The sequence below is a fragment of the Lygodium microphyllum genome, unplaced genomic scaffold (assembly GCF_053477565.2).
Source record: "Lygodium microphyllum isolate KBCC unplaced genomic scaffold, Lygodium_microphyllum_v1.1.10 scaffold_79, whole genome shotgun sequence".
NCBI classification, from domain to species: Eukaryota; Viridiplantae; Streptophyta; class Polypodiopsida; order Schizaeales; family Lygodiaceae; genus Lygodium; species Lygodium microphyllum.
The window spans coordinates 380058-395500 of record NW_028229562.1 but is presented as its reverse complement, the minus strand read 5'-3'; the positions used below and the strand labels follow the sequence as shown (position 1 = coordinate 395500).

The 15443-nt window shown below is 44.9% G+C and overlaps 1 protein-coding gene across 2 annotated transcripts in view; it reads left to right on the top strand.

The window, feature by feature from the left end:
• Positions 1-15443, top strand: part of EIN2 (NRAMP metal ion transporter family protein) — a 66312-nt gene that overhangs the window by 42105 nt on the left and 8764 nt on the right. For both annotated transcript variants that reach the window (XM_087674065.1, XM_087674066.1), the window contains one exon: positions 548-3607. In XM_087674065.1, the coding sequence (XP_087530191.1) occupies positions 548-3607 (3060 nt within the window). The remainder of the gene's footprint in view (positions 1-547; positions 3608-15443) is intronic.

Here is a 15443-nt window from a genome sequence, read left to right as displayed (position 1 = left end):
CAGTTGTCATTGAGGCATGATTGCTTTTGTTTGCTGACCTCAATCGATTAGACTATTGGAATGATTCCTATTAAGTAGAAAGTTCTTGTCTGCTGCCTGCTTTGTTTGAAAAGCAGGGGATGGTACACCACATGCTTGTACAATTCACGATATCGATGCCATTGCACCATTGATGCTATTCTGATCAGTGATATTTCTTTTGCTTTAACTGCGTTTCTGACTTTGGTTTAGTGATATTTCTTTTGCTTTAACTGCATTTCTGATTTTGGTTTAGCTTGTGCATTATGTCTGGAAAGTTTCAAGAATATGTAGCATGAGGACTCCACTATTTTGATCTACTGTATTCTGATCATGATCTTTTTTCAAAACTAGGCATCTGCCCACATAATGTACAGCTGAGTGGAAGTAAACATTTTGAGATCAAATGTTGGAAAATAGGGATTGTGTGTGTTCTTTCTGCTATATCTGTTCTCGTTTGATGGCATCACTTTTGTTAATGTCATTTTTTCTTGTGAATGTACTTAATGAACACGTTTTGTTCTTGCAGATATTGAGCAACTCAGTAGCTCCTGTAGCTTTTGGCTTTGCCTTGCTTTGTGCTGGTCAAATATCCACATTCATGGGAACCATCGGTGGGCAGATTGCCAGTGAAGGCTTTGTTGGTGTTAGTGTTTCCTCCTCATTGCATCGAGTCTTAGTTAAAGCAGCAGCGACTATGATGGCCATGTTTTTGCTTTGGTATGTTGGAAGTGAAGGGATATATCAAGTCGTAATTTTTTCCCAAGTTCTTCTTGCTTTGCAACTTCCATCTGCCATAGTTCCACTTGTTAAGGTCACCTCTTCTGTGGCTATCATGGGTGATCATAAGAACTCCATGGTTGTGGAAACCGTTTCTTGGTTATGTGTAGGCTTAATATGTCTCATGGACGTATGGGTTGTATTTGATATGTTCTTTGGTGAAAGTGATGAGTACATGGGCTCAGGGAGCTGGAATTTGATAAGAGACTTGGTTGATGCAAGTGCAGACTGGGGGGAGCTAGTCCGTATTCTGCTTTGCATAGTGTTGCTAGGTGTGACAACTTTGTGGACTTCCATATTAATCTGGATTGTTTCTGCACCATCTAAATCTGATGACATGAAGTCACATGTAGCTGAAAGCAATGTTCATTACCATACAGAACCTTTGGACAATATGTCTTTGGATAATGATGAGGCTATGCAGGACTCCAAGCTTTTGCCAACAGCCTATGAAATCTCCAGTGACCTACTTCTTGATGAAATTGGCCTGGATTGCAATCATGCCATGATGGAGACTAAGTCAACATTTCCGGATGACACATTGCCAAATAAAGCAGTTCCTGCTGAGGTGAATAAGGAGCTGTTGGAGATCAATGAAAGGGATTCGGATAGAATGGTACCAAAATTAGATTCACCTCTTGAGAAATTGAGTGGAACAGCCAACTTAATTCCAGCAGATGATACAGAGCTTCTTCAAAGTAATCCCTATGAGCAAAATAAAAAACAAGAAAGGGATCAGGCACCTGACTCTGAGCAAGATCAATCTCATGATCAGCAGCAAGTTGTAGTACAAACAGCTGTGTTGGATGATGATTTTCCTTTGGAGGAATCATCATCTTCTATGACTTCCTCATCAAGAGAAGCTCTTTCGTCATGGTCAGTTTCAGCATCTGACTCAACATTAGAAACCAATAGTTCTCTTGTTTCTAAAGAGCAAAAAGACGGAGAAGCTGATGCTTTAAAAGAAGCAGAGGAAGACCTTGAGCTACTGGATAAGGATGACTATGATATGGAGGGTTGGGAAAATTTGGAACAAGATGATGTTGTTCAGGATTCTTCTTCTGCTATGGGTGGCAGTGTAAATTCTTTGACGTTTGAAGAACCAGGATCTGGCAGAAGTTTCAGTGCTAGGAGTGACACAAGTGAAGGCAGTTGTGGTGGTAGTGGAAGTGGGAGTCTTTCAAGATTATCTGGACTAGGCAGATCAGCCAGACGGCAGTATGCTGCTCTACTGGATGAATTCTGGGGTAAACTTTATGATTTGCATGGTCAGTCAGTTTCTCAGTCTCATGGGAAGTTACGTGCTGCTAAGGGTTCACAAGCAGACACACTGCAGCAAAGAGGATTAGTCTCAAAGGAGATGGGTAGTTCATATTCAAATTGGTATTCTTCTAAGCATGCTCAGAAATCATGGCCAAAATCTGGGAGAAGTGATTTGCCAGCTCAAGTGGAGCCATCTATACTCAGTTATCCTGGTATAAACAGCAGTTCATCAAGTTTTAATGACATCCAGATTCACGATGCACCGAAGTACTCCACACAGTTTGATATGAGTGCAAAGCGATATTCAAGTTTGAGGTATCCTTCACAACATGGTGGTTTTACCAATCAATATGCAACCTTTCATGGTTACAAGGCTAAATCTTATACTGGAAGGAGCAGCAATATTGCTTCATCTGTTGAAGCTAGTCCATACTTTTCTAACAGGCAGCAGCAGTTACTACATTCTTCTTCTGATATAGATATAGCACAATCTTATGCAGTTGGATCCACACACAGCCCGCCGGCTAATTCACAAATAAATGAACACGTTAATAGGAATTCTTTCCAGTCATACTTTCCAGCTCATTGTGGAAATGAGTCTCCAGGTAGAACTCTGAGCCATTCAATGCTTGCAGAAAACTCAGTGAAACAGGTAACCAGTCAGCATCTGTATGCTGGATCATCTTGGAACTCATACAAGGGACATGATTCAGCAGCATGGGATCCTCTAGTATACAGAGCCACTGGAGAGTTAGACATGTCTTATACTCGGGGAACACTGCAAAGGGGTCAGGACTCATCGCCAAGTCTTTCTCTTGGGCAATCCCCCATTGGGGGAAGAGGCTCTGTTGACCGTAACATACACAGTGCAGGGTTTTTGAGTGATAAGCCTCCATTGTCCTTTGATGAAATTTCTCCTTCTCAATCTCGCAAAGATGGATTCTCTATACATGCATCACAAAATCATTCACTGTGGGCAACACAACCATTCCAACAGCTCTTTGGGTCGCTAAATTCTCCAGTGGGAACTCAGAAGGCAAACATGCAGAGTGTAACAAACAAGGTTCCAGGTCAAAGTGGAGGCTCTTCTGTGAGGGTTGTTTCATCTTTGTCTCCAGGGAATGATCAAGAGATTGAGGCTCTGAGCTCGTTGAGATCTTGCCTACGCAAGTTGTTGAGGCTGGATGGTTCAGATTGGCTTTTCCGTTTTGACAGTGGCTCAGATGAAGATCTCATCGGCATGGTTGCTAAAAGGGAAAGGGTCTTACTTGATGCTGATACCAGAGAGCTACATAAGTTGTATGCTAATGAACCTGCCTGGAGTGGAAACAGCCAAAGATCTCTTGCCAACCTTTTGACTCACAACGACCACCTCTTAACTTTGGGTAACTCTGGTGTTCCCCACTGTGGAGAGGGGTGTGTTTGGAACTTGGAGCTTGTGATAAGCTTTGGGGTTTGGTGCATTCACAGAGTTTTAGAACTAGCACTAATGGAAAGCAGACCAGAATTGTGGGGAAAGTACACATATGTTCTCAATCGTCTCCAGGTATGATTTTTGCAGAATATGTAAGACTTGGTGTGCTTGTGTTCTTATTGGCTTGTTGCAGTATCACATGACTTGATAGGAAGTCTGTTTCTTGGAGTGCCACTTTCAGGGCAATCCAATTTAGCGGGTTCTCGTGATTCATTCTCAGAAAGTTTTCCAATGTTTCAAGGATGCACTGCATCTTTTCAGTTTCTTCAATTTCTAGAAACTTGCCATGTATTCCTGTTGTTGACAGGCCCTATTTTCTCTGCTGGTGATTCTGTTTATTCAGAATTTCAAAATAGCGGGGTTGTGTATGCCACCTTATGGGCTTCCTCTTAACACTTCAGGAAGACTTGCAACGATCCATTGGAGAAGCCTACTGCTGAGTTTGCAAGGTTTGCTTAGACTATGAACGGTCTCTAGCTCGATAGAAGCCAAAATGGAACCCTGAGAGGGTTTCTCTCGTATGAAGCTCTGTGTCATCTCATGCCCCTGCTTTGTGATGATACCATGACAAGTATGACCTGTGATTTTCTTACACGAAGTGTAGGAGTGGGGTTAACACACACCTGTAGACAATGTGAGCATATATTTTCTGCCTATGTGAGGCCGATTTCTGCTTATTCCTCCCCCTTCCTCCCTGGAACCACCTGCTCCAGGTCCTCTAGGATCTGCTTTTCTGATTCGGATATTATAGAATTCTGGACGCTAGTGTGCATACATCTTTGATTTCTTAGTTCTATAGATGTGTGAAGAGGAACAGCAAGAGAGAAGGGAGTTACTGGAATGTCACATCCACTAAGGGAGAATGAGAATGAATACAATCCCTAACTTACTAAAGTATCACACCCACTGATGGGTGCTTATTGAGGGGAAAAACCCTTCTCTAGTTGGAAGGTAAAAAGTGCCATTGGATAAGGGAAGACTTCACATCAGAGCTATGGAGGAAGATGAATCATTGTATGGTATTAGACATCGCCTTTTCAAGGTAAGACCTTCCCATTTTCTTTTTCCAAAATTTTCATGTCATGAGTGGAGTCAACTGTGACCCAAAGGGGGTTGGTTAGTTATTATTCATCCCCATATGTGAACATACATTATTGTGTGTAAGAGTGCGTGCTTAAGTGTGAACACCTTTTACACCACTCAGCATCAAGGGTCAAAGGGTTAGCTCCATACCCAACATTATTTGCCAACCAATGTGAACTGAGGCATCGAGTATTTGATCCATTGAGTGGAGGTATTAAACACCATGAGCTTGGTCTCTCAAGGTTCGTTGTGAGATCTCTCTCTTGGAAAAAGTTATGTATTGGATCAGGTGGTGCTGCAATCCCTTTGGGACATGTGAGAGAAGCACAATATCATTTTCATTTAGTAGTAGAGGTGTCAGTCCTCCCCCAAGGTGAGGTCCATCCCCTCCTAATCTATCGATAAAGTTTGATATCTCATCAATGTATAGCTTGAAGAAAGTGGGTGAAAGGGGGCAACCTTGCTTCACTATAATCTTCAATAGAATTGATAATCTCCTTTGACATCCCTCCCGGAGTTTGGATCTCTTGAGTGATTGATTCATACAATGCCAAGACACCCCATTGCACCTCAGCAAGAACCCTCAACTCTCTGTCTCTCCATGAGTGTAGCTTGTGGCTCTGTATCAAATGCCGTGTGGAAGTCCACAAGGCAACAATAGATCTGTTTTCCTTGTGCTCTTCTCTCCTCAGTGATAGCTGGAAGTGTGAGGATGTGGTAAAGTGTTGAGTATCCTATCTGGAATCCTACTTGTCCACATGCTTGATTTTGGTGCATCTGTGCCCATTTAGCTTGGCTAGCAGGTGGCTAACCATGATGGGTCTATAGCTAGCAAGAATTGTAGAATTGCCAGCTTTTAGGATTGGTACTATAGTATTAGTTGACCAATTAGCAACGAAGCCTTCACAAAGGATCCTATTAAATAGATCGACTAGAAGTGGTGACAATATGTCTCTAACATATAAGAGGTGCTTTGCTACCAATCCATCATGGTCGTGTGCTTGACCATTTTGGAGTCTATCGATGGCATTCTAACCATAGCTGTGCTGAAGAAGGTGGGTCTACTCTTTGGTGTTCGGGGGAGAGGAGGAACTTGATAGAACTAGGTAGCATATGTATGCCATGTCTTGTTGGGGGGCAGGTTTAGAGGGGAGGGAGGGAAGAAAAGAAGAAAAGTTATATTAACATCTACAAAAGGCCAAATCACTTTATGAGACCAAAATGTTACATTTGAAAATCAAGGAATTTTCCCAAGTCACAAAAAAATCTAAGCTAGATACAATGTGGAACTACTCAACACACACACACATACACACACAAAATGATATATTAACGTCAACAATAGGCCAAAATGACCTATGACATTGTGAGTTACAATCATTTGTATGACGATGCAACTATCTGAAAAAGAAGAGTAAATGAAAATGTAATAAATAGTATAAGAACGCTAAAAGCTGTAAGTAAGGAGAACTCTAGTTGACAAACAAAGAGCTCTATTTTAAGAGTGGTGATCACACAATGAATGTGCACAATAGGGCCTCGAGTTGTATAAATAGGACCTGGCTGCTCTAGCCCCAAAGTGTTCTTAGTGCATTCTCACTAAGTCACTTCATGATCACAGTGACCAATGCTACTGGCGCCCATCCGGATGTTTAGAGACATAATACTTTTCTTGTGGACGATTGCTATCCTCAGCAATATCCTCAGGGACAAAAGTGAGAAAAACGACTTGTCATGGACATGCCATGATCAAGTATACTGATTAATTCTTGCTCATGCCATATGAATCCACACCTCATGTGAACCCACCCTTAACAGGACATCCTCGAGCCAATCATGAGAACCTATCCTTGCCATATTATCATAGAATCTTCTGGAAGATATGCCATGTCATGGCTTACATCATCGATGATGTTATCATGGAACATTTTAGAATATCTTTTGCCACCCTTCAACACCTAGGAGAGGCTTGCCATAGAGCTCCTTAGTCTTGCCAATGTAGTCTTGAGAGCTCGAGTCGAAATGTAATGAGAACATGTATTTTTGAAACCTCACTCAACATGTGGATTAATTTTTAAGCACATGATTAAGTAAATGATGTACATGTGAGGTGCAACTAGGATTAAAGTAAATTTATGAGCCCAAGACCGGAAGAAATCACAAGATGTCAAAGGCAAAAGTTGCTATAAGTTATGCCGCACAGGTATTTGGTGGTATCCGGTGCCAGTTGCTGGCCTCGGTCGTTGGCGACACTAGAGAAGTGGCGTTTAATGGTACCTAACACCAATCTGATGGTTAAAGATAAATCATGGCACAGAGACGATTGGGAATAGAAGTTGCCTAGCCAATTTAATTATTGGCCAGTCAGATTATTTTTCAGGGTACCAAAATAATTATTAGATTAATTTTCAGTATTTTAAGACTGAAAATTAATATTTAATTATGGAAAATGTTGGAAAACCATTTGGGAAGGCTGTCACTTGTGAAAAATGTCTATGTAAGACTGAAAAACGTCTTTAGAGCCTGGAGGGAGGCATTTCTATAAATTCAACTTGCAAGAGAGAGGGAGGGGAGGCTGCTGGTCTGATTTGCTATCATTGGAGGACCTTCTGAGGTAGCAAGGGGCAAAGAAAGACCAATCAACAGTACAAGACACCATCTACATGCTATTGAGGCAGGGCAGCAGTAGTAAATGACTGATTTTTTTCAGTTCTTTGCATCTATATATTGTTGTGGCAGGGCAGCAGCTGCACTTGAGTGTTTTTCAGTCATTCTTTGCGACAAAACTCTGAATTTTCTCTCTCTACAGCTTTCCCTCTCATCTCCCAGCCATTTCATAGCCTTGCTCCGAAGATCTCAGCATTTGGACCTTGGAGGTTGAGAAATTGCAAATTTCTTTGCTGTAAACCCTAATTTACAGCAGAAATTAGGGTTTAGCAGCAGCCTTGGGAAGCGTGCCAGAAATTGGAAGCTCAAAGACTTGGATTCAACAAGATTGAAGGTGAATTTCAGCTGAATTTAGGTGGAGGATTAGCCAGCCATTGAATTTGGGGCATTTCCATCATCCATGAAGTGGGTGAAGGCCAATTGATTGCCCGAATCAAGGGGCAAAATAGATTGAAGACTTGCTGGTCACTTTGGACAGCAAGGGGAGTTGAAATACTGAAAGGGATTGGGAGAATCCCATTATAAGTTATCATTGTACCTTGTGCCCCTACTTGAATTATCTTGAAATTAGAAATCTTGTAACAAATCTTGCATCTAGTCTAGTCTCTCGAGCACAATCTAGTGCTCCCATAATAGTTTGGCAAGACTACTTTCTAGCCTTACTAAGCACCATGGAGACGATTCTTGAAAGAATCATAGCCTTCCTTTAAAACCTCCAACAACAAATTGAAGACTTGAATGAACGACAAGCGCAACTAGAAATACAACACCTGGTGTATCTAGGCCCTGCACTTCAAGAGATGCAAGACCAGATCCGAGACTTGTAGAACAATAGAGGAAGTGATCAAATGATTCCGCATGTTTATCAACCCCTAACAAGAGAACCCAAGATCAGCATGCCAGAGAAGTTCAATGGTGACCGTTCAAAGTTCACGGGATTCTTGCAACAAGTAAATCTCTATATTTGCATGCAACTGGATAGGTATCCAGATGATGCTTCCAGGGTGGGATTCATTGGAACTTTGCTTTGTGGTCAAGATTTATTATGGTTTTCCCCAATCTGAGAAAAGAATATGCCAGTACTTCATAACTATGAGGCATTTCTTTGCGAGCTCACTTTCACATTTGGAGATGCAGACACTAATCGAGTAGTAAAAACAAAACTTTGGAAGCTATGACAAGGTAATCACTTTGCCTTTGTTTATGCATTTGAATTTAGGTAATTTATTTGTGACTTCACTTGGCATGAGGAGTATCTATTAGCCAATTCAGATAGGGTCTTCGAGATGACATCAAGGACCTCATGCTCACTATGTCTGAGGCGAAAACACTCAACGATTATATCATGTAAGCCATCTAGTGTAATACTAGATTGTTCGAGAGGAAGCAAGAAAAGCGAGAAGAATTAAGGTCTTGCCAATGTAACGTGATCCCAATCAAAGACCTAATCAAAGAAGAAACCAAGCCCGAACCGATGCAAATAGATAATACCAAATTCTAGCCCTTGACCCCTTAAGAAAAGCAAAGACGAAAAGAGAATCATCTATGCCTATATTGTTGAAACCCTAGATACGTCATCCTAAGTTGCCCAAATAAGAGGGAAAGAACCCCAAGAGTTGTTACAACCATCCTCCAACAAGAAAACAAGGATGTTCAGTTATAAATGACCTTGATATAAGAAAGGGTCTGTTGATTCGAGCCACACCCATGGAAACTTTCCTTGTCACAGTCCAGCCCAACTGGCGAGAAAGACCCTTTTCTTTGAAGCCCTGCTCGACTTTGGGGCCTCTGCATATTTCATTGATGATAGCTTTGTGAATAAATACTAGATTCTAGTACTCCAAAAGACCAATCCTCCAATAGTTGAAGTCATGGATGGAAGACCTCTAGCATCTGGAGATATTACCAAGGAAACCTGACCACTCATAGTGACTCTTGGCAATCACAAATCTCATGTATGCTTTAATGTCATATCCAATCCCACAAATCCAATCATCCTTGGGATGCCTTGGCTAAAGAAACACAACCCAAAAATTGATTGGGTTAAGCAAAAGATTAGTACACAACAAGGCAGGAACCGACCTACATGATATATCATATATCAGCTTAAGAATCTAGTAAGGATGAGTCAGTCAAGCTACCAAGCCAATATCAAGAATTCCAAGATGTCTTTGAAAAAAGAATGCATATCTCTTGCCGAAACACAGACCATATGACTATGCTATAGATTTCCATGAGGGGGACTCAACCACCTTTTGGTCCCATCTACAAGCTATCTTCTGATGAACTAGCTGAACTATGCAGAACTTTGTTGAGAACTTAGCCAAGAGGTTCATTAGGCACTTGAAGTCTCTTGCTGGAGCCCCAATTTTGTTCGCAAAGAAGAAAGATGGTCACTTTGAATATGTGTGGATTATCGAGGACTCAACAAGATAACAATCAAGAATGGATACCCTTTGCCGTTGATACCAGAGCTGTTGAAACACAGACCATATGACTATGCTATAGATTTCCATGAGGGGGACTCAACCACCTTTTGGTCCCATCTACAAGCTATCTTCTGATGAACTAGCTGAACTATGCAGAACTTTGTTGAGAACTTAGCCAAGAGGTTCATTAGGCACTTGAAGTCTCTTGCTGGAGCCCCAATTTTGTTCGCAAAGAAGAAAGATGGTCACTTTGAATATGTGTGGATTATCGAGGACTCAACAAGATAACAATCAAGAATCGATACCCTTTGCCGTTGATACCAGAGCTGTTGGAACACCTTGGAAAAGCCAAGATCTTCACAAAGATTGATCTACGAGGGGCTTACAATCTTGTACGGATCAGAGAAGGAGATGAGTGGAAGATAGCCTTACACACAAGGTATGGTTACTTCGAGTATGTTGTTATGCCATTCGGTCTCACCAAGGCTTCTACAGTGTTTCAAGAAATGATGAATGATATATTCCAAGAGCATCTAGATGATTTTGTAGTTATATACTTGGAGGATATCTTGATATTCTCAAAAGATCCAAAGGAGCATGAGTACCATGTAAAATTAGTTTTGAAAAAGCTCAGAGAAAAAGGACAACATGCAAAACTTGAGAAGTGTTTTTCCCATTAGATTGAAGTGGGATTCTTAGGGTACAATGTCTCCCAGAGAGGAATCTTCATGGACCCCAAGAAGATTGAGGCTATTTTTGTTTGCCAGACACCCACATATATCCGCGATGTCCAATGTTTCCTTGGCTTTGTCAACTTCTATTTTTTTGCAAGTGTGGCTAATTATATTACTCAAAAGGCTGAATACAACAAAGAGCACATGCTCAATAGACTAGCAAGAGCCGATGCAAATTACAAATCCATCTTGTATACACCGCTCTCAAGGTGGTGTGGGGGGGATGGGGGCAAGAAGCCATGGAGGGGGGGGGGGGGGGGATGTATCGCCATCTGTGGCTGCCCGCCTGCATCATGAAGAACATGTCATGGCCACCCTGAGTGCATAGAAAGTGAAAACAGAGTTCTTGACGGACTCGAGGCTCGCCCTACACCTGGTCCCATTGGCTGTGGAGGGAGTGGATGATGGAGGTCCAAAGCTCTACCAAAGTTGCATATATTGAAAAGCACTCCCCGCCAAAAACCACTTGACAACATGCCTTCCAAATGTGCCTGTAAGACTTCCTATGATCTCCCATACCTCTGAGCTGTTTGCTTATGGGCTCCAATACTTGGCGGATGGGTAAAGCGTCGAAGTCGAACACTGCACAAGACCTTGTCTCAATGAGAAAAATCATGTCATGCATCCTGGCCTCATACAAGAGATAACGGCCCTGAGTGACTGCCTGCCAACAAATAGCCCCCCACGAGATACATCGTAGGCTGGGTGCCACACGATGAGAATACAACTGGCTCCTCTCCACATGAGCTATGTTGCCTCGCAAGACCATAGACAGTGCTTTGGAGTTTCCAAGTGCTGTTGTGGGTAGTGCTTAGAACCTCCATCCTACTGCATCTGGGCCAACCAACTCCCAATAACTAGACACCCCATGTGTCTAGTATCTGTGATGCTATGCTCTGCCCAGTATTTGGTGCACGAAGGCGCCCAATTCATGTCTTGCTGCATCATTACATGTCTACTAATCCTGGTTGTGTACTCCAAGAACCTCAAAGGCTTCTTGGCAACCGTAGTGGCTGGCCATAGCCACTCTCTAGGATCCCAATCCAATTCATCAAGTGGCTTGCTTTCCCATATCCAAAGGCACCACTCAGGAAACTCCTCCAAGGGTACATAAGGGTCCAATCACCATGTCTTCCCCTGGAGTCCGACCACACGGATCCTCCTCTAGGAAAGGACAACAATCTCCTCATCTTGCTGTCCTCTGTCAAGAGCAGACGCCCCCCATCCTGCACGGTAAAGAAAGTCCCACGGGGGGCACCACCCACTCTACCTGCCACTTGTAAGGTGACACCTCCCTAGGCTCCACTGGCTCACGGATCGGGGGATCTAGCCACTCGTGGGGGATCGCTGAGTCAATCTCCCTTCTCCTCAGCTCAGCACCTCGTTGATATCCAGATGCCCGCTGCAACACCTCCTGATCTACCATCCTATACACCTCCCTCCACGTCCTGATAGTACGAGTAGGGCTAGCCTTCCGGCCAACCCATTGGATGTGGAATGGCTCACCTATTTGTATCCCGTCCCGATCTCTGACTTGGTGGTTCCAGATCACCGACTGGCAGTCTATCTCCTCCTGGCATCCTGGGGGCCTCTAAACTAGGGCCTTGCGAAGGCCTTGCCACACTCGAAGTAAATTATAGAGGAAGGAAGATCTGGGTGGCGTGATCTGGGTAGTCGTGAAGACCCATCTCGAGGATGGTCTCCAATCCCTGGCAAGCTTGGGTCTACAGTCCTGGAAACCCTCCTGCAAAAGGACCTTCCAGGTCTGCCTACCTAGTGTGAGACCATGGACCACTAGCTTGCCCAAAAGGGCCAAGCTCTAGAACTCTGGGTCAATGATTGATCCCAAGCCCTCCCTCAGGAGTCAGACCGATGCTGGATGATGGTCGGCCATGCCACCTTGGTCTAAGAGTCCTTGGAATCGTTTGAGCCAGCCCAGAGAAAATTCTGCACTAGGTGGCGAAGCTGAACCCCATAAGATGAGGAGAAACACCAACAAGAGGCGATGTACCAAGCCGTCGCTAGGAGGACTTGGTTGACCACCAGGGCTCAGCCCGCTAAAGAAAGGCAGACAACAAGTTAGCTTCTGCCTAATAGAGTCGAGAACTGGAAGAAACTATTGGGCAGGAGTGATGTCGAGCCCCACATGGAATCCTAGATATCGGACGGTATCCCTTGCTTACCCATATGAACCCGAGGTGGACACCCCACTTTGTGTTGGAGTCTAGATCTGTAAGAAGACCAACCGACTTTCGCTAATTGATTTTCGGTCTAGCTGCAATGCAAAACACCTCTAGAGCTAGTCTCACTCTCTCCAACATCAACTTATCATCCTCTACATAAAGAGCGGTATCATCTACATACTTTGAGTGGAGTAGCTTAGTTTGCTTTCTCACCGGAAGTTGTAGGCCACGTAGCCCGCTCACTCGTGAGCAAAGGAATTAAGACATTGCCTTCGGAAAGAGTAGAAATAGATATGGGGCAAGAGGGCAGCTTTGGCTGGACAGATCTCTCTAGCTGGAACTCCTCCCCCCTCCTACCACCAATGAGAACCCTGCTAGTGGCGGATCTGTAAAGTGCCGAAACCCCACAGATCCATGCTTGGGGGAAACCCAGCCTGGCCATGGTGCCCTCTAAGAAGTCCCAGTCAACCATGTCATAGGCCTTCTCAAAGTCTAGGTGTACTGCCAATCCGTGACCACTGTGCTGAGCCCACTCGATTGCCTCGAAAAAAGTGAAGACATTGTCTGGGATGCTCCTATCCTAGACAAAACCTGTCTGGTTGTCATGAATGATGTCTCGAAGCAAGGGGCGGAGTTGACTGCCGATCATCTTGGCCAGTGCCTTGTAGAGCACTGACAACAAGGTGATCGATCTCCAATGGGATAGCTTCAACTGATCTCCTCCTTTGGGGAAGAGACTAACAAGACCTGCCGGTAAACTCCCTGGCATCCGTCCTAAGCCGAAAATCTCCTGAAAGGCTAGTAGTAGGGGGTCCTTCACCACCTCCCAGTAGGTAGTGAAGAAGGCCTTAGAAAGATCATCCTCTCATGGGCATTTCTACCTGTCCTATGCATTGAAGGCCTCAGCTAGCTCCTTCTGTGGGAAGGGGTCTAGAAGGGAGCATCCCATCTCCTTTGTGACCAGGGGTAGAATGCAATCCCAGACCTGTTGTCTACATCACTGTACTCTGGCTAAGACTGCCTCCTGCTGAAAAAGCTGTATGTAGAAGTCAATGGCAATCTCCAACACCTCATCTGGGCTAGACTGAATCCTCCCGCTGATCACGGAGGTTGCGAATTTGGTCTCCTGAGGTGCGAGGCTGATGTACGTGAAAAAATTCCGTGCATATCATGTCCCCCTTCCGCGCCCAAAAAGCTGTTGAGGTATGGAAGGAGAACTCAGAGTGCCTGTCCTCAAGACTGGTGAGGGCTGCCCGTGTGCGCACCTCCTGCGTGTGGAGGGTGGGATCTCGTGGTGCCTCCTAGAGTAGTCTCTGTGTGGCTACTAGGTCTCTCGAGTGCCCTCTCCTCCCAACTTTGCTGCGTAGCTTGTAGGGCTGCCTCTTGGCAAATCCTGCTCGACTTGGCTAAGGCCTCTGCAACCTCATCTGCGATCTGGTTTCCCCTAGCCCACTTCCTAGTCCAAAGCAGCTCAATCTGCCTCCTCACCTCCTCCCTCTTGTAGATCGAGTCTAGGATCCGATAAGATTGCGTGCCATGGGCTGAAGCGGGAGCATCAAGAGAGGAAAACCGGGCAGTGATCAGACAAAGTGGTACCAGCCAAGTGGCCTACCTGGCCTCCGCGAGAGCATCCCCACTCTCCCACATAGAACCTGTCCAACCGCTCCGCTCAGCCGCCTGTATCCCCAAGAGAAGTCGAGCGACCTCTCCCTCTTGTGGAAAGTTGGGTCCCGCCAAGCATCACGTGCTTCTACTGCGCAAGGAAGACCTCCCATGCCTCCTGCTCCTTCCCTGCCATACCCTGGTAATCTCTACCTTTGCCTTGCTGGTCCTCTAAGGCCTCTAGGTTGTTGAAGTCTCCTCTAAGAATCCAAGAGTCCACCTCTAGGAGTCCTACTGCGATCTCTACCCAGAACCTGCTGCGCGCTTTAACCTCAGTAGGAGCATAAACATTGAGGACTCCAAGGCACGAGTCCCCTATATCCAGTCTGATCCATAGGACCCTCCCTGCCACAATCGTCTCGTGGTCTCGTATATAGGCGGTGAGGCTTGGGCCAATAGAGGTGCATACTCCTCCACTCCTATCATGGGCACTGATGGAGTACTCCCAGTAGGTGTGTGAGCTGCCTAGAAGTACCTTCCCTACTCGATGGGCTTGGGAGGGGGTGGGCTTGTGCCCCTGAAGAAGTAACATGTCGATCCATTCGGGAAGAGTAGGCCGCAACTCCTATCAAACAATCAATTTCCTAGAACCACGTGCCCCACTGTAGTGGAGACTGTTCACGTTCGAGGATGCCAGGTGTATACTCATGGGGGAACGTGACTGGCCGAACAAGCATTTGTTTGGTGTGGAAGCTGCTGATGAAGAGAGAGCTATGGGGCATGCGAATATGCTTAGTTACATGCTTGGAGGGTGAACTCCATTCCCCCATGGTGGCTCTCGCGCTGACCATGGGGGTGATAGATGCTCCGGGCGGTACCAGTAGGGGGTCTATCATCCAAGCTGAGAGGCCTGACTCTGTACACTGGTAGAAGTGGGCTACCTGTGCGAGCAGCCATTTGATCACATCCATCGGTGAACTACACTGTGGAGGGGCTCGAAAAATAATGCTCAGATAAGGGAATCGGCTCCAGCCCACCAGTTAATATCCATCATGCACCCTGGCTACTGCTGGGAAAAGAGTGCTAGTCCTCCCATCCACTGGGAGACGTGGTTTGCAACCTGGCCCCTCACCTCCTCCTCTATTTGTGTCATCATCCAGTCTCCTGAATGAGAGGTTGGAAAGAAGAAAGCATAGTTTGGTCCATCCGG